This window comes from Condylura cristata, unplaced genomic scaffold (assembly GCF_000260355.1).
Source record: "Condylura cristata isolate star-nosed mole 26May11 unplaced genomic scaffold, ConCri1.0 scaffold00043, whole genome shotgun sequence".
Classification (NCBI taxonomy): Eukaryota; Metazoa; Chordata; class Mammalia; order Eulipotyphla; family Talpidae; genus Condylura; species Condylura cristata.
Window position 1 is genome coordinate 3527357 of NW_004567144.1, and position 22776 is coordinate 3550132.

A 22776-nucleotide genomic window follows, 5' to 3' on the forward strand; every position below is an offset into this window, starting at 1 on the left:
CTCCCTAGCTGAATTGTCTCAGTTTATCTCCAGGGTTGTAGCAGGGCTGGGACAAAAGGCCGTTTGCTAATATTTTTTGAAGATTTTTGATTCTGTGCTCATTAGAGAAATTGGTCTGAAGTTTTCTTTTGTTATGATGTCTTTGTCTGGTTTTGGTATCAGGGTGATGTCCTTACAAAATGTGTTTTGATGCAGTCACTCTTAGTTTTTTCGAAGAGTTTGAGCAAGATAGGTATTAGCTCATTTTTAAAGGTTTCGTAGAACTCTCTGGTGAAGACATCAGTCCTGTACTTCGTCTTTTTGTGCTACTTTAATTACTGTTTCAGTTTACTTGCTTGTAATTTGTTCACATCTTCTCTTTCTTCCCTATTTAGTCTTGGATGATTGTATATTTCAAAGAATGTGTTCATCTCTTCTAGGTTATCGAATTTACTAACATAAATGTTCATAGTAAACTCATATTCCTCTGATACTCTGAAATGTTTTTGTTACTTATTTTCATTCATTTCTGATCCTGTTGGAGATTTCCCCCCCTTCATTGTGAGCCAAGCTAGAAGTTTGTCTCTTCTGTTGTTGTTTTACAAAAACCATCTTTTAGTTTGATTAATCTTTTAGAATGTCTTTTTATTCCTATTTTTGTTTATTTCTACTGTAAATTTTTATTATTTGCTCCCTTCTACTGGACTTATATCTTATTTGCTATTCTTTTTCTAGTTCGTTAAGGTAAAAGATAAAATTACTTATTTGAGTTCTTTCTTGTTTCTTGATGTAGGCCTGTGTTGCTATGTACTTCCAAGTTAGTACTGCTTTTGTACTATGTTTTTGTTTTGTCACATTAGTTCTGGGACATTCATCAGTCCCAAAGTATTTTTTTTTAATTCTTCTTTGATTTCCTTATTAACCCAGTAGTCTATATATTACAGTTTTTTCTGTTTTCCTTTTGTGATTTATTTTGAGAACTTTTGAGACCTTTGTGGTTTGAGAATATGCATGGAATGATTTCAGTCTTCATGAATGTGTTGATACTGTCTTGTTATCCAACATTATAGTCAGTACTGGAGAATAGCCTACATGTACTTGGGAAGAATGTGTATCTTCCTCATTTGGTGTCTAATTCTTGGTTTAAAGCTATTATGTCCTTATTTATTTTCTGGCTAGTTCATCTGTCAATTCATTGAAGTGAAGTGTTAAAGTTCTCTGCCACAAATATGTTTTTCCAAAGCAGTATCTGCTTTGGATTTGTTAGTAATTGCCATTTTGTATTTTGTATTTTTGATGCTTCTTCATTCAGTGTATATACATAATGATGTATTTCTTCTTGATGAATTGTTCCAATATTTTATAGTGTCCATCCCTGTCTTTCTTACTTTTTTTTTTTTACTGGAAAACTATCTTATCTGTTATAAGTATGGCTGTCCCTGCCTTCCTTGGGGTCCCATTCACTTGTAGGATACTATTTCAACCCTTTACTCTAAGCCTGTGTTTATCTTTGGTGCTCAGGTGTGTTCCCTATACACAACAGAAAATTGGATTTTGGTTCTTTAAAAAAAAAATTATTTATGCATAGAGAACTGAGGTACGGGCCAGATGTGCATGGGCAGTGAGAAGATTCACCAGAGCCAGAGTGGGGAGAAGAACAGGTAGATTGACAAAGTACACTGCTGAGGGGAGCAGTGAACGAGACAGGAGAGGTCTGCTGCACCATGTGGATCACATCCAGGGTGGGGATCAAGCTTGCACTGAAGCGGCCACGGTCAGCTTCACAGTGCTGCACTTTAACCTGTTGTGCCACCAGGAGTCCAAACAGATACACTGTGTTTTTGTTTTTATTTTTTTTAATTCAGTCCATTTACCTCTAGAGTGATTATTGATTTATGAAAAGTTGCAGTTGCCATTTTGGCTTCGCTTCTGTGGTTCTATTTCCTTCCTCTCTTCTTTGTCAATACTCTCCTATTCTAGGTAGTTGCTGGAACTCCTTTCAACATTGCTTGGAGGGAAGGGGTCTAGTGTTTGCAAATTCCTTCAGCATCTATTTGCCTGAGAAAGACTTTATTTATAAATCCCTCATATTTGAAGAAAAATCTTTTGGGATCAAGTAATCTTGACTGACAGTTTCATTTGAAGTAATTTGACTACATAATTGCATTCTTTCCTTGCATACAGTGTTTCCACAGAGAAGTCTGATGTAAGCATTATCTGGGTTCCTTTACATGTTATCTGTTTCTTCCCATTAGCCAGCTTTAATATACTTTTCTTTGTATTGTGTTCTTGGTAGTTTCACTAGTATGTGTCTTGGTATTTGTCTCATTTTGTTTTGGCACCCTGATGTACTTATAGCTTCGTGGATTTGTATATTGAGTTTCTTCTCCATGATTGGAAAGTTTTTCTCTATTTTGTCTTTTAATGCATTATCCCTTCACTCTCTCCTCTTTCTTTTTCAAGGTCTATCCATTCATGCATAGAGAACTGGGGTACAGGCCAGAGGTGCAGAGGTGGTGAGAGGATTCACCAGAGACAGAGTGGGGAGCAGAACAGCCAGGCTGATGAAGTATACTGCTCAAGGGAGCAGTGGGCAGGACAGAAGAGTGCTGCTGCCATTGGGTCACCTCACTCTCTGGGGGTCAAACTTGTGCTGAAGTTACTGTGGCTAGATTCACAGTGCTGCACTTTAACCCGCTGTTCCCCAAGGTTGGCCCAACCCTCTGTCCTCTTTCTTATATTGTCTCTCCTCAGAGATTTGGATAACTCCTGAAGTATTTTTTTTTCTACTTATCTCTCATTCTTCTTCCACCTTTTGTATTTCCATCCTCAAGGTCACTGATTTGGTCTTCCATTTAATTTAATCTACATCCATATCTTCTCCAGAATTTTAAAATGCCCTCTACTAATCTTTTTACTTCCTATAACTCTGTTACTCTTGTTTAAAATTTCAATTTCTTTCTTCTGCTCATTGATTTTATTCCTCAGAACATTCTTTTTTCTGAGTTTTCTTTCATTTCTGTGAATTTCTTTATCATGGCTATCTTGGATTCTGTATCTGATTGCAAGAAAAGGTCTTTCATGCCCATGTGATTTGGTTATGGATATTTGTAGAATTTCCTTCAGGAAAATTGCCATTCGTGGTCCTGTTACCTATTACTTTCTGAAAATTTAAGGGTGCAGATCTTCCACTTTTCCAGTAGATGGTGCTGTATGACAGGGTGAACTAATGTGTAACTACGTCTTCAGCAAATGGAGGGGGTCATCTGGGGTTCTGTCATCTGGGGTTGCTACTCACTGCCACTGGGTTGCTTTACTCCTTTGTCCGTGTTGTCGATCCTTTTCTTTGTGACTCAGACTGGAGTCCATTGTTTACAAGTTGGGCCTCTTATACAACACTGTTGTGTGCCAGCATGGACTCAGTTTATGTATTTGGTCCCATTTCCACCCATATGCACCAGTTCTAGGGAGAACTGGGTGGGTATGTAATAACTTCCTAAGCTTTTTTTTTTTTTTTAACCTCTCTGGGGCTCTCTGTCTACCTGGGTCCCTCTTGCCCTCATACCCATCTTCTCCCTCAGCTAAATCCTCAACATTCAGCTTTCCCACCCCTGGTGCAGATAAAGAACCTCATACATACATATTTCCTGACATACATCTCTACATTCACTATTCACTCACCCTTTGTTCTTTATATATATATATAGTAGCTTATTTTTACCTCATTTATTTTGTACATTTTTTTTCATCTCAATTGTAATCCCCATGGGTTTCCCATCACCGAGTCACCCCTGCGCCATCACCATAGACCCTTTGTTCTTTTAATATGAAAAATTTCCATGTCCCTTCTGTTGTGTTCAGTGACAATTGTGATTTACTCTGTTTCAGCCCCCATAATGGGGTCTTCTGTATTTAGTGACTATCTGGACTTCTTGGTTTATTTTCCCCATAGTTAAACAAGGAATTCCCTCTGACATCATCTTCACGAAAACTAGCAAAAAGACTTTATATGACCATAATTAGATCTGAGCATAATGTAGTTGACAAGGAAGTTTGCTCTATTTTTTTGACATAGAGTATCTTAGAGTAATAATCAGAATTGACTGGTAATATTACACCAGTACATTATAGACCTAAAGGTTCACATGATTTATAGAATGCTCCTATGTATTCACACACTTGCTAAAAGAGTTTAACATTTCTCTTTATATGACAATGCTTCCTATGAAATTTCAATATTCCAGATTAGCCCATTGCTGAATCGTAAGGCACAAGTATGTTTAGTTTTGTAAAAGACCACCAAACTGTATTCCAAGATAACTGACATTTTACATCCCCACCAGCAATGAATGAATTTCCGTATCTTCACCAGCATTGAAGTGGTGGTGAAGTGGAGTTGTCAGTGTTCCAAGTCTTGTCCATTAGATGTGTTGTAGTATCTCATTTTGTGTTTCCCTAATGAGATATAATGTGGAGTATCTTTTTTATGTGCTTGCAATCCATATATCTTCTTTGGTGAGTGTAAGGTACTGCTGAAAGGAGCCTACACAGCAGTCTTAGAGAAAATAGGCTTATTGGGGCCAATTGCCATAGAGGACTCCAAGGGAGGAGGGACTGTACACAAGGGAGAGTAGGGAGAAAATTTATACCAAAGGGAGGCGTCATAGCTCAGAACATATGAGGGAGAATGAATGTATAGATGAAGAAGTCAAGGCCCAGAAGATACTCTTATCTGCACATACAGGAATGTGGGCACAGTCCTTGTAGACATGACATCTGCCTCCTCCTGCTATCAGCAGGCCACAAGGTCAGGGCACCCTGCTGGCCTCCCTGCCCTACAAGGATAGCCTAACAGTGAGATGTCTGTTAAGGTCTCTGCCTATTTTTTCAATTGGGCTATGGGGGTGTTGTTGTTGTTGAAGTTTAAGAATTCTTTGTATATTAAAATTGATAAATCATATATGAATTATGTCTTTGCAAATATTTTCTCCCAGTCCGTTTCTTTTCTTCTCATTGTCTTGACATTGTTTTTCATCAAACAGAATTTTTTCATCTTAATGAAGCCCAGCTTATCACATTTCTTTGGTGCTGTATCTAACATGTCATTTTCACACCCAAAGTCATCTAAGACTTTCTTGTTACTTTCTAAGATCTTTTAGTTTTGCATTTAGGTCTGTGATCCACCTTGAGTTAGCTTTTGTGATTAGCATAAAGTCTCTGTCTAGATTAATTTTATTTGCATGTGGATGTCCCGTTGTTCTAACATTATTTGTTAAAACAACTATTTGTTCCATTGCGTTACTTTTGCTCCTTGTCAAATGTTGTCCAATTTTTCTAATAGGACCCTTAGCATATTAAACGTGAGTTATTTTAAATTATAGTTCTGAAAATTCCAAAATCTCTGCCACATCTGAGTGTGCGTCTGATGCTTAGGTTGTCTCTTCAGACTATATTTTTAGTCTTTTAGTATGCCTGGCAATTTTTGGCTGAAAATTGGACATGCTGTGATGGTTTTAAATAACTGGTAACTGAGGCAGATGGAAAGTTCTCTGTTGATCTGACTAAGAGTTAAGCTGTGTTTACTGTTGCTTAGCTGTGGTGTCAGAGGCTTCAATTTCCTCTATTGTTCTTTTTCTTATTCTCCCTTTGTTGTCTTTGGGTGACCCTAGAGATTCCTTTTGTAGGGTCTGAAATTTCTAGCTCTTTAGCTATAATCCCATTATTATACAGGAGAGACCTGTTGATATCGTAGTAAGGTATGAAGAAAGGGGGCAAATTCTATGAAGAGATCAAGATCTTTTAGTGTCCCTGAGTTGGTTATTTCCTCTTTGCCAGGTCAGTTAGGCTCTGGAAAAAACCCCAGTTAGTTGGGCTTTGATAAAATTGTTTTCCTTGTTAAGGACAATAGAGAGGTCTGAGTATATTTCAGAATGGATATTGTTCCTCTTTGCTTACCACAAGGGAATTTTTCTCTAGTCTTCACAGTAAGAACCTAATAGGTCTCATGAAGATGAAACTTGTTAAATGAGTACAACTGGGCCCCCTTGGATATTTTAGCTTGTATGCTTGTCCACACTAAGCCTCTAGCAATCTATCATTACATATTTAAAGTGTTTTTACTATAAGCTTCTAATTCTGGCAAGCTTTGATTCTCTGTCTCTTCTTTTAGAACAGCAAGTTTGCCTTGTGAGCATAATTCTCTGGATGGACTTAAGAACTGTTGATTTTAAGTTGTTAGCTTCCTCCTTGCTGTGAGTACAGGAGTGATGATTTCCAAGCTCTTGACATGTCAAAACAGAAACTAGAAGCATATTTATTTTTAAATTTTAAAAATACTTTTAGAAAAACATGAATCTATCTTCCTGCAGTTTCAGTCTACTCTGAAACACCTATGGGCTATATGACCTCCTACAATATATTTAAACCATATTTATAAACTAAACACACTAATATCTACTTTATAAGATCTAAATGATATATTAATGATATGTATCAATTATATAAGATCATATTTATTTAACATATAGGGGTATATATATTTATACACACACATCAGTTATCTTTAATTACTATGTCATTTATCCTCATCAGAACCCAAGACCTAAAATAGAGACAGTATATAGAGTATATAGAGTTTCCTAATTTAGCATATAAAGAATCAGAAGAAAATTATCACTTGCTTTGTGCTCAGCTTTTGGTTTGAGTCAGCACCGAATCTGGCTAGGACTAATGCTGACCCCGTGGTCGTGATTTATTTACAAGACCCCCTTTTTTTTAAAAAACCCCTTTTACATAATGTCAGATGATGAATTTCCTGCCCATATTTATCAAATTCTCTCAGGTATCAAGTTCATTCATTTCAAAACAATCCCAGGGACTGCCCAGTTATCTGTCCCACTCTGATGCATTTGTGGTTTTTGCCTGCAGAAAGCATGATGATTACAAATAAAGAGAATTGGAATGATAGAGAATTGCAGCTTGTTACCATAGAAATAGGCATGTGACAGTAGGAGTGCTCTGAGTATGTATGAATGAGATTCTGGAACAAATAGAGAAAAATAATTTAATGTAACTAAAAGGTTCTAGAACTCAAGCAAGAAAGGTTACTGCTTTCACTCTAGGTCAGCATGCTCATTATAGAGCAGCTCTATTTCTTTGTCATTTTCTCTCTAGAAGCTAGAAAACTACAATGGCCTCTAGAAAGAAATTGACATATCAGATGCAGAGTCAATGCTTAGAGCTTTATGTTGAAACTCATAAGAACTATTCACTAGCCGAAGTGAAATATATCAGAATGAGCAGGAACTTTTGTAAACTGTTTAAATGATGCACTGATTAGCACTTGTGGGTAATGTAATACAATCTAATCACAACCCTAACTATACTTTTTCAGCCTTATTTTTTTGCCAAAGGATGTGCCAAATGTTCTCTAAGTAGATCTTCTCTGAGAGCCTTGAAGTGCAAGAAAGGACTTATGTTGAGCCCTTGCTGCTCTCATCACTCTTCACATCATGGTCATTTCGAAATTTTTTTTCTTTTTTCGTTTAGTTAGTTCCAAACTAAACAGTGTATACCAAAAATCTATGCCAGGTTAATTAAAGAACTAAATATAAAAAATGAAATCCTACAAAAAACTAGAAGAAAATGTAATCTGTTACCCATATAATGCTGGTAATACAACATAGCTATTGACATAGAAAAAGTTGTCAAAGATTTTTATTTTATCTAATTTCATTAAAATGCATATTTGGATACAATAAAATTGTAGACAGAAATACAATATTAATAATGGCTTTTTGTACATTGTTAAGTAAGCTGTTTTCTCCTTTCTGCTCCCCTTTTTTAGGTATATCTGTATATCCATATGCATTTATAAGGTCTGTTTAATTATTATCTCTAATGTAAAAGTAATAGAAGTTAAACCACATTTGAACTTTTCTTTCCCTATTTTTACTTATGGATTTAAGTCATATTTCCTCCAGGAAGTTTTGTGTTTGTATTTGTTTTTTAACCAACTAGCCATTATAATTCCTTCGTGTTCCCCTCATTAGTGATTTCCAACTATCCAACTATTCTTTGAGAATTTATAATATTCCATTATTTGTTGTGCTTACCTTCCACAGGCATGCTCAGTAAGGACCAATAATTTGTTGATAGCCTGATTTCCTCAAAGACTGCTTTGAAGTTTGACTATAGCAGTGCTAACCCTTTAACCAGCTGAAATGATCAGAAACTTAGGACTATTTGTCTAAAGGGCAATATGGTTTCATCATGATGCTCTCCCAGGCTGAGGTAGCTGCCCAACTGACAGTGCTGGGCTTTTTTGTATAAATCCTTCCCCAAAACTCTTTCTTGTTAAAGGAGGTAGCCCTTCTCATGTTGAGTTCCTGCCACTTAGTCAGTAGTTTCTGTGCTTCCTAGCTGTACTTTTCTGTCAGAACCTCCATATTTAAAAAACATAATGGATAAGTAGAAAGGAAAGTAGACAAAGGACTAGGAGAGGAAAAGGGGGTGGGGAAGGCTAAGCAAATGGAAAACCATGACCTCAAGTGTAGTAGGTTGCTGAAGCCAACCTAAAACATCCCCTGCCTATAATAATGTTTACTGTTGCACATGAAACTAGTCTGCCAGGGAAGTCTACACAGGCATTGTTTTTTCGGGGACCTTTGAGCTCCAATGGCCACACTGGCAACCCTCCAGATTAAAGACTTGATTAACTTTGACTGAAGCAGCTGAGATAGAGCCTCTGCTAGAGCCTCTTCTTGTAGACATCATTGCAAGGATGAAGTTAAACAATAGAGGACAGTAGGGCTTTTTCATAAACTAAAAATAATATGCAAATGTTCGGTATTCTTTTTGTAAGTGCCTGAGGGCACTGATGGTGGCTTAATGTTGTCTTCATGGGATATCAGAACAAATTTCAAATACCTGTATCTAAAGAAATGTCAAGTCTACCTAAGGAATAAAGAGAGCGGAGTTCCCAGGAGGAAGACCCTAAATTGTGTATGTCTGTGGACTGGTTAGCACCTAACCATATAAGAAAAACTAGGGTTTTCTAAGTGCCCCAACTGATTAAAATTGTTGGCTTTAGAAGTAATTCACAGGAAAATGTTTGTAATTTCGCTACTGAAACTGTCTAATATTCTTTTAAAGTATCTGTTAACACAGAAAATGATAGTGGGAGTGCGTGAGTCCCCACACAATTACACACAGGTGAATTAGAGTTGCACTGTTTTAATAAATAGCAGTTTAATTCATGATAAGGAAAGTGACTAAAAACTGAACTGCCACTGCTCTGCTTCTTCCATGACAATGACCCTTTTTTCCTTCCAGCTTCAACGCATGATGCTTCACATCAGTTCCTCACCTGAACTCATGACTCTTCAATCTCAGGACACGCAGAATTAATGGGATGCCGTCCTAAGGTTGTTGAGTTCTGCGTTTGGGAGCATTTCATCTCTTTCCAGAAGTACCCATTCCCTCAATCCAAAGAACTGAGCCTGAAAGATTTTTCTCCTTAGGGAAGAATCTTCCTTGTAACTTTGTTACAACAGTTAGAAAATAGAAGCAAACTGGGGAGGTTTGATAATTGGGAGATACCTTGCCAATAACCTGACCCTTGGTGTGGGGCGCCCCCAAATTTGCAGTGTCTTGGGGATCCCTCCTGTGACTGTCTCGGAGAATAATCACTTTCCATCACTTTCCAGTGACTTAATTTTCTATCTTGTCTTTCCAACAGGTCCAGTTAAAAACAAGAAAAAGGGTAAGTTTAGCTCCTGATTTTATTAAGCTTCTGTCATGTCTTTTCTAAAATTAAGAGAAAAAAGATCAGGGCAAGGGATTTTTATATCTTTTGGTGCTAGTTATACATTATTTTATCCAATCACACATTATATTCCTGAGCATTGTAGCTTCCACAGGAGAAGAAATAGAAATTGTTCTTTGGTGATAATCCATGAAAGATAAAATTGCTTCCCTAGCAACATATGAAAGTTTTGTTTGTTTGTTTGTTTTTCTTTCTTGCTCCCTCTTCCATGCAATTCAATTCATATGTGTTTCCTTTATCCTTCCTCCCTTTTTCCCCTGTCCCTTCTTCTCCTTTTTAAAAATCTCCTTTATCACATTAGCGATCTGGTATGAATGAAGTTCTGAGACAATTTGCAGGGGCTTGCTTGGTATACTGCCACCCAAGATGTCAGTACCCTATTTATTTGTCTAAAAGCTGTTCCTGTCCAACTTCTCACACAGGGAACATATTTCTTGATTTGGAGTTTCAATACCATTTTTCTCTGTGATGGAAAAACTCGGCTGGAGTATCTTTTAGTCTTTTCAAAGAAACTTCTAGTTGAGTGGTTCCATTGTACCTTTGTTGGGTCAGAAAGTCCCTTGTGTACTTGTCATGACCCAAGGGCTTGTACAAGTGCTTGCTTACCTGAAGAGGAGAACACAAAGACAGAAAAGGTTCTGAAAAATAGGATCAGGAAATATGTTCTCAAAGAACAAACTATAAAACCAGCTTAAGTGACTGTGTTCTGTTTCCATGTACTGACCTGGGAGGGGAATACAGTGAAATTAAAAGAAATGTATGTGAATGTCTTAAGTTAAATGAGTCTACCTATTAAAATTTCTAGAGCCTTGTGGAGATTATTAACCCCACATGAGGCCAAAGGCTGGCTCTTGCTACTGCCTGCCATTTCTCTGAGCACTAGGGAACTCTGCCTTGAGCTGCCATTATCCATTTGGAAAACCTGCATCCCTGACACATTCTCTGAGTAATAGCCTGGCCTCCTGAAGCCCTGAGCTGAGCAAAGTTAGAAAATAGCCAGAGAGCTGGAGTCGGTAAGGAAAGCTTTCTCCATGGGGCCTGGGCATTCACCGAGATACCCTATCTGTTAAGAAAGTGAATTTGACTGCAAGCATGTAGTTTTTAACTCTTGGCATATCCCTTTAGAAGAAATCATGACATGCGTGGGAGCTCATCTGGCTGAAATGAGAATACCACTGTCTGCCTCTGACACAAGCCCAGGGATGACCTCCCTTCTTAATAGGTGCATTGGAGTGTGCTTTCTGGGTACAGTTACTCATTTGTTTCCCCATTCACTCATTCACCAGACAGTAAATAATCATCTCATATCTGTTAAGAACAGAGATCCAAAAATGGAGAAAAATGGTTCTTGTCCTCAACATTCTCCTGGCGGAGCTGGAATTGTGGATGTGCACCAAATAATTACAGGGCAGCATAAAACAATACCATCACAGAAGCATGAACAAGGGTCTGTGTGAGCACACAGAAGGAACAATTAGTTCTCTTTAGAGGGGTGAGGGAACATATCACAGAGACAGCTGTATTTGACCTGGACATTAAAGTATGAGCAAAGAGAGGGTGAAGGACATTCCAGCAAAGGGAGCAGCATACTCATATCTCACAGAGGCATGTACAGGGCACCAGATAGTGACTCAGTAGATGTGGGGCCTGTGTGTGGTCGGGAGCAGCACCCAGTTGTAGTGTTCTACAGTGGGTGAGCACTGAGAAGACACTCTGCGAGGAGCAGTAAAAGGAGTTAAAGGAGCTTCTAGGCTAGAAGCACTGGAAACACAACTCAGAGAATCCAGAGCCTCTGGCAGGGACTCAGATCACTTCCCTTGCATGGCTACCATATATGCAGTCCATTGTTGGGAGGAGAGTGCACATAGGCCTTAAACACTTACTTTAGCTGAAAGTGATTTTGAAGTCATTTAAAATAGATTTTGTTGGACAGTGAATAGGCACATTCATGTAGAGGTAAATGGAGTTGTTCATCAAATTTCCATAGGTAATGGACTTTTCACCTGCTATAACTCACTCACCAAAATGAGCGCTTGCCCACTGTCATTCTCTCTCTGTTTCATCTCTGTATCTCAATGTACCTTACTTTCTCTCTTGTGGTTGCTCCCTCACAATATGGCTTTGGCCAAAGTATTCTAGAAATGCCCCCTTTGGGAAGATTGGCTTCAAGCAAAAATGTACATATTCTTTCATCTAAGACATAGACATGGTAGCTTTCTGAGCCCAAATGTCTCGGGGCTTCTGTATCATGAAGCACTCTGTTGAAGTGTAGAAATTTGAAGAAGGAATTCATTCCCATCAGTCATTCTCCTGGTCCATGGTTCATCTTGCACAACATCTCTGGGCTACCGTTCTGTAAGCAGGCAAATGATAAATGCACATTGGCCTAAACCTGGGTTGCAGAGAAGCAAAAGGGCAGCTGCAGAGCTAGATCACAGCAGGAGCTTTTTCCCAAATGTCTTCTAACATTTCATAAGTGAACATTCTCTGTTTATATACTACAACCACTATTCTCTTTAACTGGAGGAGTCTCTGGCTGTAATTCTTTCAAAATTACTTTAGCAATCATAGGAGACTCACAGTCTTGACACTGAAGTTTGTGTTACCCACAGAACACCTTCTGGCTCAAAAATCACTGTTGGGCCTGCAAATACACACCATCGTCTGTATCACCCAGAGAGCAATGATAGACAGGAAGACCTTACAACCAGATTAGAGAAGTTCCTGGACAAGTTGGACTAAGTTGTTCCCTTATGGAATATTAGTCTTGACAGGAAATTTAGAGAAATCATCGAGGCCAACCTCCTCATTTCACTGATGGAGAAACTAAGATCAGGGAAAGGAAGGGATTTGCCCAAAGTGCATCCATGGTAGAGCTGGGGCTTACAGCCTTATCTCCTGATTACAGATTCTGTGTTCTTTCCACTACACTAGCTAGAATGGAAACATGAGCACTGAATAAGTCTGACTTGGAAGCTGCCCAAATCTGAAGGAAGATGACTTTCCTGTTCAGCATCTTGAAATTGGCTAACTCTAGAAACAGCAGATCAAATCTTTTGCTGCTAAGTGCAGGGAAAATGCCAAAGCTCTTGCTTCCAGGTCTTTAAGGCTGCAGAGACTGCCTCAGAGGGTGGCTCTCTGAACCTCTCTTCCTTCCTCTTCCTCCCTGTGCAGGGGGCCTCACAAAGACCCCGTTGTTTCATTCCAAGTGCAGATGTGCTTAGACTTGCACTCCTGGCCTCTTGAGTAGCGTTACCATAGGGATTGGGTTTCTTGAACATGTGGTGTTGCTCCTAAAGGAAGACCTAACAAATCAGAACAGGATTCCCCCACCTAAGAATCTAGAAAGCAGAGAATTGGAGCCAGTTAAATGATTAACGTGAGACTTGAGAGGATTGTATTAAAAGTCAGGAAGTATCACACATTTAGTCAGCCCGATGGAGTCAGATGGAAGTCTCCCACTGCTGAGGCTTCCACAACACTGTAAGGGAATGTGAAGGGAGAAAAAGGGCAGTCATCTGTGCCCACCTGCAGGATTGGGACTGAACTACACAGAACAGAGGAAGCGAACAGGGAGAGCGGGAGGTTTTGGTTGATGGCCACAGTTGTGACTCAGTCAACATAACTACATCCTGGTGGGACTGTTGGAAGGACTGGAATATGGACTAGGAGTGAAGAGACTGCCTTGGAGGGATAGTGAGAAGGAGACAGGGAGGAGTCGGTAGATTTGATTAATAATGTGCTCAAGAACAGGGCTTTTGAAGAATGATTCTGGAAAGCTGGATTGTTTAGCCTATAAAAATGGAAGTTGCTGTACTCTGTTTCCTACTTGTTGGGGATCTGGGACAGAAGTGCACCCCACCCCTATTTGTTGCACACACATGTCATCTCTGAGATCCGTAAGTAATGAAACATGTGATCTATGAGCAAACAATGGAGGTTGACAGGTGGCAACATCTTTGAGTATATGAGGGGCATTGTGTGCTTGATGGAGACTATTCTCTGTCTACGAAAAGAATAGAGCAAGGGCTTTAGAACAAGGGCTTAAGCCACTGCAGGACAAAATCCAGTCAAATAATCAGAAGAACTTCCTAACAATGATTGGGTGATAAACAATGGAACATGTTACCAAAGGAGTGTGTGGAATTTCCTTTCCCAGAGATCTTTGAAAATAGGGTTGAGAGAGGTTGTCTGAGAAAGCACATTCTGACTCCTGCCTCCTCTTGAACTATCTCTGCTTCTACCTTCCCTTCTCTCTCTCTCCATCTCTTCATCTCCCTTCCTCCTTTTGCCTCACCTATCTCCACATCCCAACCCCCACCCCTGCCTTTCCCAAACACCTTCCCATTCCTCATTCCCAACTAGCACCACCACCACCCCAACCCCTATTTCCTGTATCCTGACTCCTGTGGGAGGCCTTCCCTGAACTGATGTACCCAAGGTCAAGTTGTTCTCTGAGTGCCTTCTCATTCACTGCAAGTCCACCAAATTGGCCAATAAACATGAGTGTTGCATTCTTCAACAGTAGCCCATTCTGAAAAGAACCACAAAATGACCCATTGGCCTGGCTGCTTGGCGATTCTGATCCTTTGGACTCAATTCAAATACAACCCCCCTTTGAAGCCTTCCCTGACCTCTTCCTCATTTTGTCCTTATTGCTAATATAGAACTGACTATCCTGTGACTCTGGCTCCCCACTAGACTGAGCTCCTTGAGGGCCATTTATTTCTATACTTTCAAACCCAGTTCTGTAATTATTCATGAAAGGGAATGGGGGGGGCAGATGGTGGTGCGCCCATATATGTGCGCCCATATATGTATGTGTGTGTTAGAGAGAGAAATAAAGGTACCTACCTCTTTAACAGCAGGAACTCCCAAAGGGCTGACTGGAAGTGTGCCACAAGTCTGTGAAATCCTGCCAGTAATTCTCTATCAATAATTACAAATATAACACTGAATCTTATTTTTCAGGAAAGAAGGCAGGACCCCCTGGGCCCAATGGTCCCCCAGGACCTCCAGGACCCCCAGGGCCCCAAGGACCCCCAGGGATCCCTGGGATTCCTGGAATTCCAGGAACAACCGTTATGGGGCCACCTGGTCCTCCAGGTCCCCCTGGTCCTCAAGGACCTCCTGGCCTCCAAGGACCTTCTGGTGAGTCCCTCCGTCTCTCCACTCCCAAGTTTCCTACACGTGTTTTAATTGAGCAGGACTGGGTGATCCTGGGAGCGATTTTAAATGGTAGAGATGCCAGTGGTATGTACCAGCAGGGCAGGCCTCCTAAAGGAGTGCAGAGCTAGGGCCTAAAAAGCCAGTAGAGCCTGATCTGCTCTAACTTCCTGTTTTTACTAACTGCTCAAGAATAGGCCTCCTATACATCCATTACAAGTCTTTCTCCCTGACGCAAGCCCTCTCTGTAGTAGTCAATAAACTCTAACGAGCCAGAGACAGAAGACTTGAGGGTTGACTGAAGTTCTTTTGTGAGGTATATTTGATCTATGATGCCCAGCATCTAGCTTCACACTGCTGTATTGCATTAGAAATAGGGAGAAACAATGCAGACCAGACAAAAAGGACAGTCTCAAGAAGAGTTTCATCCCATAAACACTGATGTGGCTTTCCTTAGGCAGATAGTCGCTGATTGTCAAGAGTTGGAAACTTACAAGTTATTCATACTGCAGAAGCAAACCTACACACCAAGACCATCCTGTCAAGGAACCAAGTGCTTTATGTGTTAGAACCCACCACACTGCCCATTCAAATAGATTTAATTCCTTTGAATCTTCCCTTTTGGGCCCTAAAGAATTTCCCAAAAGTAGGGTTGCAGATGATACACCTGCCTGAATTGGAGCTGACACGAGTCAGACTGCCTAGGCTTAAGTCAGTTATTCCTGCTCCTGCCACCTTCCTGTATCTTGGGGACTCGGAGAAATGGGCTCTTTCTAGCTGATTTCTCTAGGTACTAGAATTCTACTGCAGGACTCATATTCTTTGACTTAAAACAGTGCAAAGGCTCAAGGGTCAGATCCATGTCTCCATGCACTCACAATTGCAAGACAAAACTCTGGCTCAGGATGCGATAATATGTATTTTCAAAGGGGAGAGAAAGATAAAGAAATGGGAGCAAAGAAAGACTCTCTAAGGCCAAAAAGCAAACAGTCCTACTCCAGATTGTGCACACAGTGTCCCGTAGTTCAATGCCAAGGCTGCCCATGTAAGATGGCACTGTCCCTTTTACAAGAGCCTGGAGCTAGTGGCACGCTGTTTAGCAGCAGACCAGGAGCCAACCTCATGGTGACAGCTGGAGGTGGTCACAGGTGGCACCGGTAAGATGGCACCACCAGCAGCAATGCACAGGCTAGTCAACAGTGCTGAGCAACAGCACTAGGAGGTGTCAGAGGACCAGAAACAGTGAGCAGCTCGTCGAGATGGCTGGGCACAGGTCAGCAGTGCCAGTCAGCACCCTCACTCAGCAGGTGGTAGTGCCAGAGACAGCGGGCACAGGAGCAAAGGTCAAGCTACAGTTTGAAGCAGAGATCAGAGACCAAACAAATCTCCCCAATGAGTCTGTCTGCAAAGATTTGAGTCCAGATGAATCTGTGTGAAGCTGTCCGATGAGTCCCCCAAAACCTTGACTTATGTCCCCTTGAAGGTCCCCACCTTTCTAGCCTCATTGGTCCATTTACAATTCCAGTTGTTAGTGTCAGTCAAGCTCAAATCAGATTGGTCTGTTTACACCCCTGAATGGTCTCTAGAACCTACAATAGCACCTGAGAGTGCTCCAACCTGTGTGATCCATTTACAATTTGGCATCATATTTAGAAGTGAAAACCCTGGCCAGCTGTCCAGACCCGACCTGAGCTGGGGTTGGGCAGGCAGTTGCTGCGGCCACAGCTTTGAGAGCACCAGGCTGGCCAGGAGGCTGCCACAGCACAGCCCAGGCTTCTACCACCACAGCTCAGAGCTGGCCCACAGTCTGCACATGCCAAGGGGTGGTTCTCTTGGGCCTGCCCTCAAACTTGGTCATGACCCTTGGTGGCAGCAGTCACGGGACTCCTGATTCCGACTCATAATCTATGTTACTATGGCCACAAGACAGGTTTTTTTTGCCCACAATCATTCCTCAGATATTAACTGAACTCTTTCTATGTGCAAGAGTTATTAAGGGGCCTCCTTGGTGGCTCAAGGAGTTAAAACACAGCACTATGAAGCTATCCACAGCCACTGAAACACAAGTTTGATTTCCATACAGGGAAATATGCTGACCCACACGGCGCAGCAGACCGCTCCTGTCTCGCCTTCTGTCCTCTCAGCAGTGTATTTCAGTCAGTCTGCCTGTTCTGCTCCCCACTCTGTCTCGGATGAATCCTCTCCCCGCCACTTCTGGCCTATACCTAAGTTCTTGTTTGTATAAATAAGTAAATCTTTTTAAAAAGAGATACTGTTATTGATAAGTGATCCATAAATTCTCATGGAATTGGTGTTGTAGGAGAGGAGAGAAGTCATTAAAGAAAGAAGATATTTACAAAGGACAATGGCTCTATGAAGAAAATTAATAGCAAAGGGAGCAAAAGGTTACCATCATGTACAGGGGTGATAAGCAGCTCTTTCATCTGTCTCTGTGGGTGTTCAGTTGGACTTGACTGCGACAAGCATTGATAGGAGTCCTAGTGGATGCTGGTGGTCCCACTGATGGTGCAGGTCATGGAAAGAGATAAGGAAGTGAGGGTGTCCTTTCCGATGCCAGGACCCTTCATTGACTCTTGCTGGGGCTCGGAACCATGCAGGCTATCAGACAGGGCTTGGCTGTAGGGGGCAAGATGGCCACCACTGGCTGCGTGGGTGAGGAGGAAGGGAAGTAGAAAGGGCATAACCTCTGATTGTTCTGTCCTATGTTGTAGGTGCTGCGGATAAAGCTGGAACTCGAGAAAACCAGGTTGGCTGGGAATTGGCTCTCTTTCTGGGGAAGAGGGAAGGCCACAGGCTAGAGCCACCTTTCAGTTTGCTCCCTATCAAATTTGTTGAGGCATTATTTTTGAGAAGAAAACCTGGTGGTTCTGAGGTTTCCCCACTCATAACACCCTACCCTCTCCATGTACAGAAAAGCTTTGCCCCAGGACCTGCCTTTAGTTAAGGGAATTGAGCCTTACCGTGTCCATTTTTCCTCATGCCACAGGAGACAGAGGGTCACCATATCCAAACTGAGTAGTCAGCTGACATAAGCTGCCAGTCAGAACCGTTCACCTGGGGCCTCCCACTCCCCAGACACCCTAGACCCCTTGTTGGCACTCAGACAGCCTGGGATCAGCAGCTGCAAAATGTAAGAGGATGTCCTTGAAAATCAGCTAACCAGCTCCAGGCCAAGCCCATCCTGGGCTTCTGCCTTAGTGGCCTAAAGGACTCTTGTATAGTCTCAGAGCTTCCTAATCTGTCTCTACTGGCAAATTCTGCTGCCTTGCTTTGTCTCACGTCAGCCTCCCTCGCTACAGCTGTTTGGCCACAGTGATAAATCTACACAGCTGCACAGTGCTTGATGACTTTTAGGGAAGTTTTAAATCCATCACCTCATTTGATCTTCAAGCATCCCTGTGAGAGAGACCAGACAGAGATTCTTATAATCTGCTTTCTTAGAGTTAGGGAATTGAGGCTGAGAGGCATTACATTTGACTGAGATCACAAAGCTAGAAAGTGGCAGAACTACAAAACTGTATTACCCTCTGGTAGCAGTCTGGTTGCTAGCATCCCACGACAGGGGAGAGTGACCAGAATTGAGATATGAAAGAAGACTCCAAGTCAGAGGCGGATACAGGGGAATAGAGAAGAACGAAACATGGGAACAAGCAGCCGTTTCTCACAGTGACTCCTCTCCTTTTGTCTTCTCAGCCAGCTGTGGTGCATCTACAGGGCCAAGGATCAGCGATTCAAGTCAAGAATGGTGAGAGTTAAAGCAAGCCCTCTTCCTAGCCCCAGGCTTCCAGTAGTTCCCAGCCTCCTTGCCAGGGCCCTGAGGTGTCTTTGGTATTGGGGAGCCGTTCTCGACTCCGTTTTGCCCTCTGCTGGCTATCCTGAGTAAATGTTTGCACTAAGACCCGTTGCTACTACACCCGATTATATTTGGAAGCACTAACAAGGAAGCTGAAAATAACTTGAAACATCTTACAGACCAGAGATTCTTGGGAGATGGAGATTGTGTAAGAGTCACCACATGGTTGTGTGTGATTTAATAAACGTTCTCACAGTACAAATATAAAATTAAATTCTTGCCTGCTAGATGGGAAATGGGTGGAGGGGAATTCTTTCGGGGACAGGGGAAGCATGTTGGACTGTCCAGGGTTTGTGAGATACCAGTGTTTGGAAAAGGGAGGAACAGATTAATGAAGTTAAGCAAACAGATTGAATGTAACCCCTGCATTTAAAAAAATGGGACAACACGGGCCTAGAGAGATTGGATTATCCCTAAGAAATCATACTGCCTGATATTTATGTGGTGCTTTACAGTTTTGAGCATGCTTTCTTTGTCTTTGATTGTATTTGATCCTCACGCCAACTCTCTGAGGTAGGTATTAGCTCCTTTTTACAAAAACAGAAACTGAAGTTCAGAGAGGTTAGCTGATTGGCCCAAGATTGCAGTTGCCTGTAGGAGCTGGACTCCAAAACTCCATTTGTCTGACTCTTGCCACTGCATTATGCTACTTCAGTTATCTGTGTGTGCACTCCACTGAATGATTAGGTTCATTTTCTTCCCCAAAGAGACATGAACATTCATTAAAGAACAGCACTTTGAAATAATGTCCAGTCCCCAGGGTGTGCAAAGCCTAAAATGCATGTACCCCCAGGAGCTTGGGAAGCAGCAAACAGGCCAACATACCAGATGCATTCAGAGCTCTGAGTGGAAGGGAAGGGCTATGAGTGCAGAAATAATAAGTGAAGGTTAAAGAAACCTGCTGCATTGGAACAGCTTCTAAGAGCCCAGTCAGTCCTGAACTGATTGTACTAAAGCTTCCTTAATGATTAAGCTTAGTTACATCCTGAACTGCCACCTGGACACCTGACTTAATAGTCTCAGAAATAATAAGTAGGAACAGAGTGGCCCCAAAACCCAAGTGGCCTGCTGGGCCAAATTGCCTTGGGCCTCAGCCCTGGGTGGGCCATGATCTCCATCTGTCCAAGGAGGAGTGAGACAGGCAGGAAATGTTTATTTGGGTGTCAGGATGGGTGACCTCAGTATTCATTCCATCATTCCAGAAGCTTCAGATTTTCCTCCCACTACCACATAACTAGATTGACTCCAACGCCTCTGGGCCCATCCCTAGCAATAGTCTATGTTGGTCTTTACTTTTATCAGAAACACAATGGAGGGGCCCAGGGGTGAAAAGACTTCATGAAGAACATGCAGTTGAAGGCACAGAGCCAAGGCGCTGCTTTCCAACTTCTGTCTGTCAAGGAAGATGGCAACCTTTCCCAGAAGGTCATTTTCCTTCAACCTCAGAGGCAGCTTCCTCAGACTAATCAATGATGGCTGCTCAAAATATAATCTCTTAGGTTAGGAATGTCTGGTTTACAGGAAAAGTCCCATAAGCTTGGGCTTCCACCTCTTGTGGCACGAAGGAACAGCTTTCTTACTGAAGGAGAGAAAAGGAAACTACCACCCCTCCAAGCTGATACCCACTGTCCAGCCAACACTGTCCAGCCAACACTGTCCAGCCATTGTTGTATGATGGCCCCAGCCCCCAGATGGGGTGGAACTGAGAGATGCTTTTTCAGTTGGACACCCTCATCCACTCCTTGGCTGGTTCAGGCTCAGCTTGGCAGTCCACCTGTTAGGCTAATAAAGCTCCCTCTTCCCTACGGGGCCATACCACTGGTGGTCACTAGTGCCAGCCAATTGGTCCCTAATCCCTATGGTTCTCCAAACCAACAGTTGTTTCACTGGTTTTCTGGAGGGGGAGGGGCAGGGAAACTTTCCAGAAAGGAATGGGTGTGTAGGAAGTATAAAAAGGAATTTCTTAAGGAGAAGAGAAAAAAAAAGCCACAAACCTAGGAAATGGGAGCTGTGGCTGGAGAAATGAAACAAAATAATAAGGCCTAGCCTGCCACTCAGTGTCTAAATTTTGCCTGTGCAGGCCCCAGAACAACAAAGGAAGTAGGACAGTGTGCCCACTCTCCTCAAATTCCCCCCACTTCCAAGTTCAGCAAGAAGGTGCTAGTTAAAATCCCTTCCAGATAAAAAGGTCAAGGAAGGAAGGCCCACGAGGACAGGAGGCAGACCCCAGCAGCCACTTTACAAACAGAACACTTTCTCTGTTTCCAAAAGCTGTTCTTTAAAGCTGCGCCTTCTAGGCTTTCCAGGTTGCATTGGGCTGTGTGGGGAGGTTGTTTACTGTTTGATAGTTCTTATTTCTATTGCCCAGATTATTCTGACATGTACTGAGTGACTGCCCTTCTCTCATACTGAGATCTTTCAGGTGGAGTGCTCAATGACTGGTCACGCATCACCATGAACCCCAAGGTGTTTAAGCTACATCCCCGAAGCGGGGAGCTGGAGGTACTGGTGGACGGCACCTACTTCATCTATAGTCAGGTAGAAGTGAGTACGGTCTTAGGCCTAACTCTTCTTATATCCAGGTTGCAGATCCGGTGAAGGCCACACAGGGGCACTGTGGAGCCAGCCAAGACAAGCCAAAGACTGAAGTCCCCATTGGAGGGTGAGGGGGTGGGGAGGTTAGGAGGAGTAGAAAGGGAGAGAGGGAGGAAGTGCTGCTTTTTTGTTCCCCAGCCAGCTGTGGTAGAAAAACTGAAAAGAGAGGCACCCAACCATCTGATCCCTTCCTGTGGTGTGTGGGGGTGAAGGCCCCAGTTCCCTGCTGAGCTGTTCGACTCCACTGCCAAACCCATACTGTCCTGTATGTTCTTTGAAAGTCGGTTCCAAGGCTGCTGAGAACCTCTTCCTCCAATTCCACTAGCTTGGACATTATAATCATATGTGCTCCAGATACTTTCTCGCCACCTCAGAAAGTTTTCTGGCTGTCTTTCCTTCCTTCTTCCCCCATTTGTGTCTCTACCACTCTGTTTCTCTGGTTCTTTTGCTCCTTCCTGCTGGCATTCTCTGTCCTCTTCTCCCTCTGTGATCGCCCTGGACTGGGCCCAGTCCCAGGTCTGCCAGTGTCCATCTCCATCCTCATTTGGAGAAACTCCTCAGAGCTAGAGAGAAATGAAACTTGAGATAGGGGCTTCTGTGGAGCAGGCAGCCAGCAGGTAGCTGGACAGAGGGACTACCAAGCGCACACTCAGTTCTCACAGGGAAGTCACCAGAGTTGGGTTATCGAGCATTAACTAATCCTACCAAGCACCCAGGCCCCACTGGGGCCCTTTGGGGCCCAAGAAACTATGTGGCACCTGGATGTACTGCTCCTTCCTGAAGAACCTGTGGAAGGAGCAATGTCTTGTAAAGTGATTCGGGAGGGCATCTGAGGGTCCCAGTCCCCAAGGACTGGGTGTAATCCCATCGTCCTATGGGCAGTTTCTTCTAAAACTCCTTTAAGTGTGTAGAACATGGTGGATAAGGACAGTGAAACATAAAAAAAAAATTTTTTTCTGGGCCTAGTAGAGACCCAAGCATGGTTCAGACCTTGGACACCACACACGCTGGCCAGGTCCCCTTGCCACCTACCCATTGGACATAAGTTAGCACTCCCTCCTGGCCACAAAGTAAAGGTAGTGGCCTGAGTCACCCCTTCCACATTCTGTATCTCAATTGTGGCAGATAGCTGCCCATGTTTCTGGATCTGTTTCCTCAGTCATGAGACAAGAGGGTGCAGGAACAGTGTGAGTATCTGAGAGAGAAAAAAACTCAGCTGTGAGGGAGGGGAGCATGGGTTGACTGAGCAGCCCTTAAAGAGCTGAAGATTCCTGTGCCCTCTCTGGGGAATCAGTGACTTCTACGTTTATCCAACTACAGTCCTTAGGACTTGAAA

The 22776-nt window shown here is 42.5% G+C and overlaps 1 protein-coding gene across 4 annotated transcripts in view; it reads left to right on the forward strand.

Moving 5' to 3' along the window:
- The window catches only part of EDA (ectodysplasin A), a 390933-nt gene that overhangs the window by 363994 nt on the left and 4163 nt on the right, over positions 1–22776 (forward strand). The window contains exons 3-7 of one of the 4 annotated variants that reach the window (XM_004694445.2): positions 9719–9742; positions 14777–14956; positions 17704–17738; positions 18686–18737; positions 21259–21389. In XM_004694445.2, the coding sequence (XP_004694502.1) occupies positions 9719–9742; positions 14777–14956; positions 17704–17738; positions 18686–18737; positions 21259–21389 (422 nt within the window). The remainder of the gene's footprint in view (positions 1–9718; positions 9743–14776; positions 14957–17703; positions 17739–18685; positions 18738–21258; positions 21390–22776) is intronic. The other 3 variants (XM_004694446.2, XM_004694447.2, XM_004694448.2) reach the window with 3 other exon arrangements.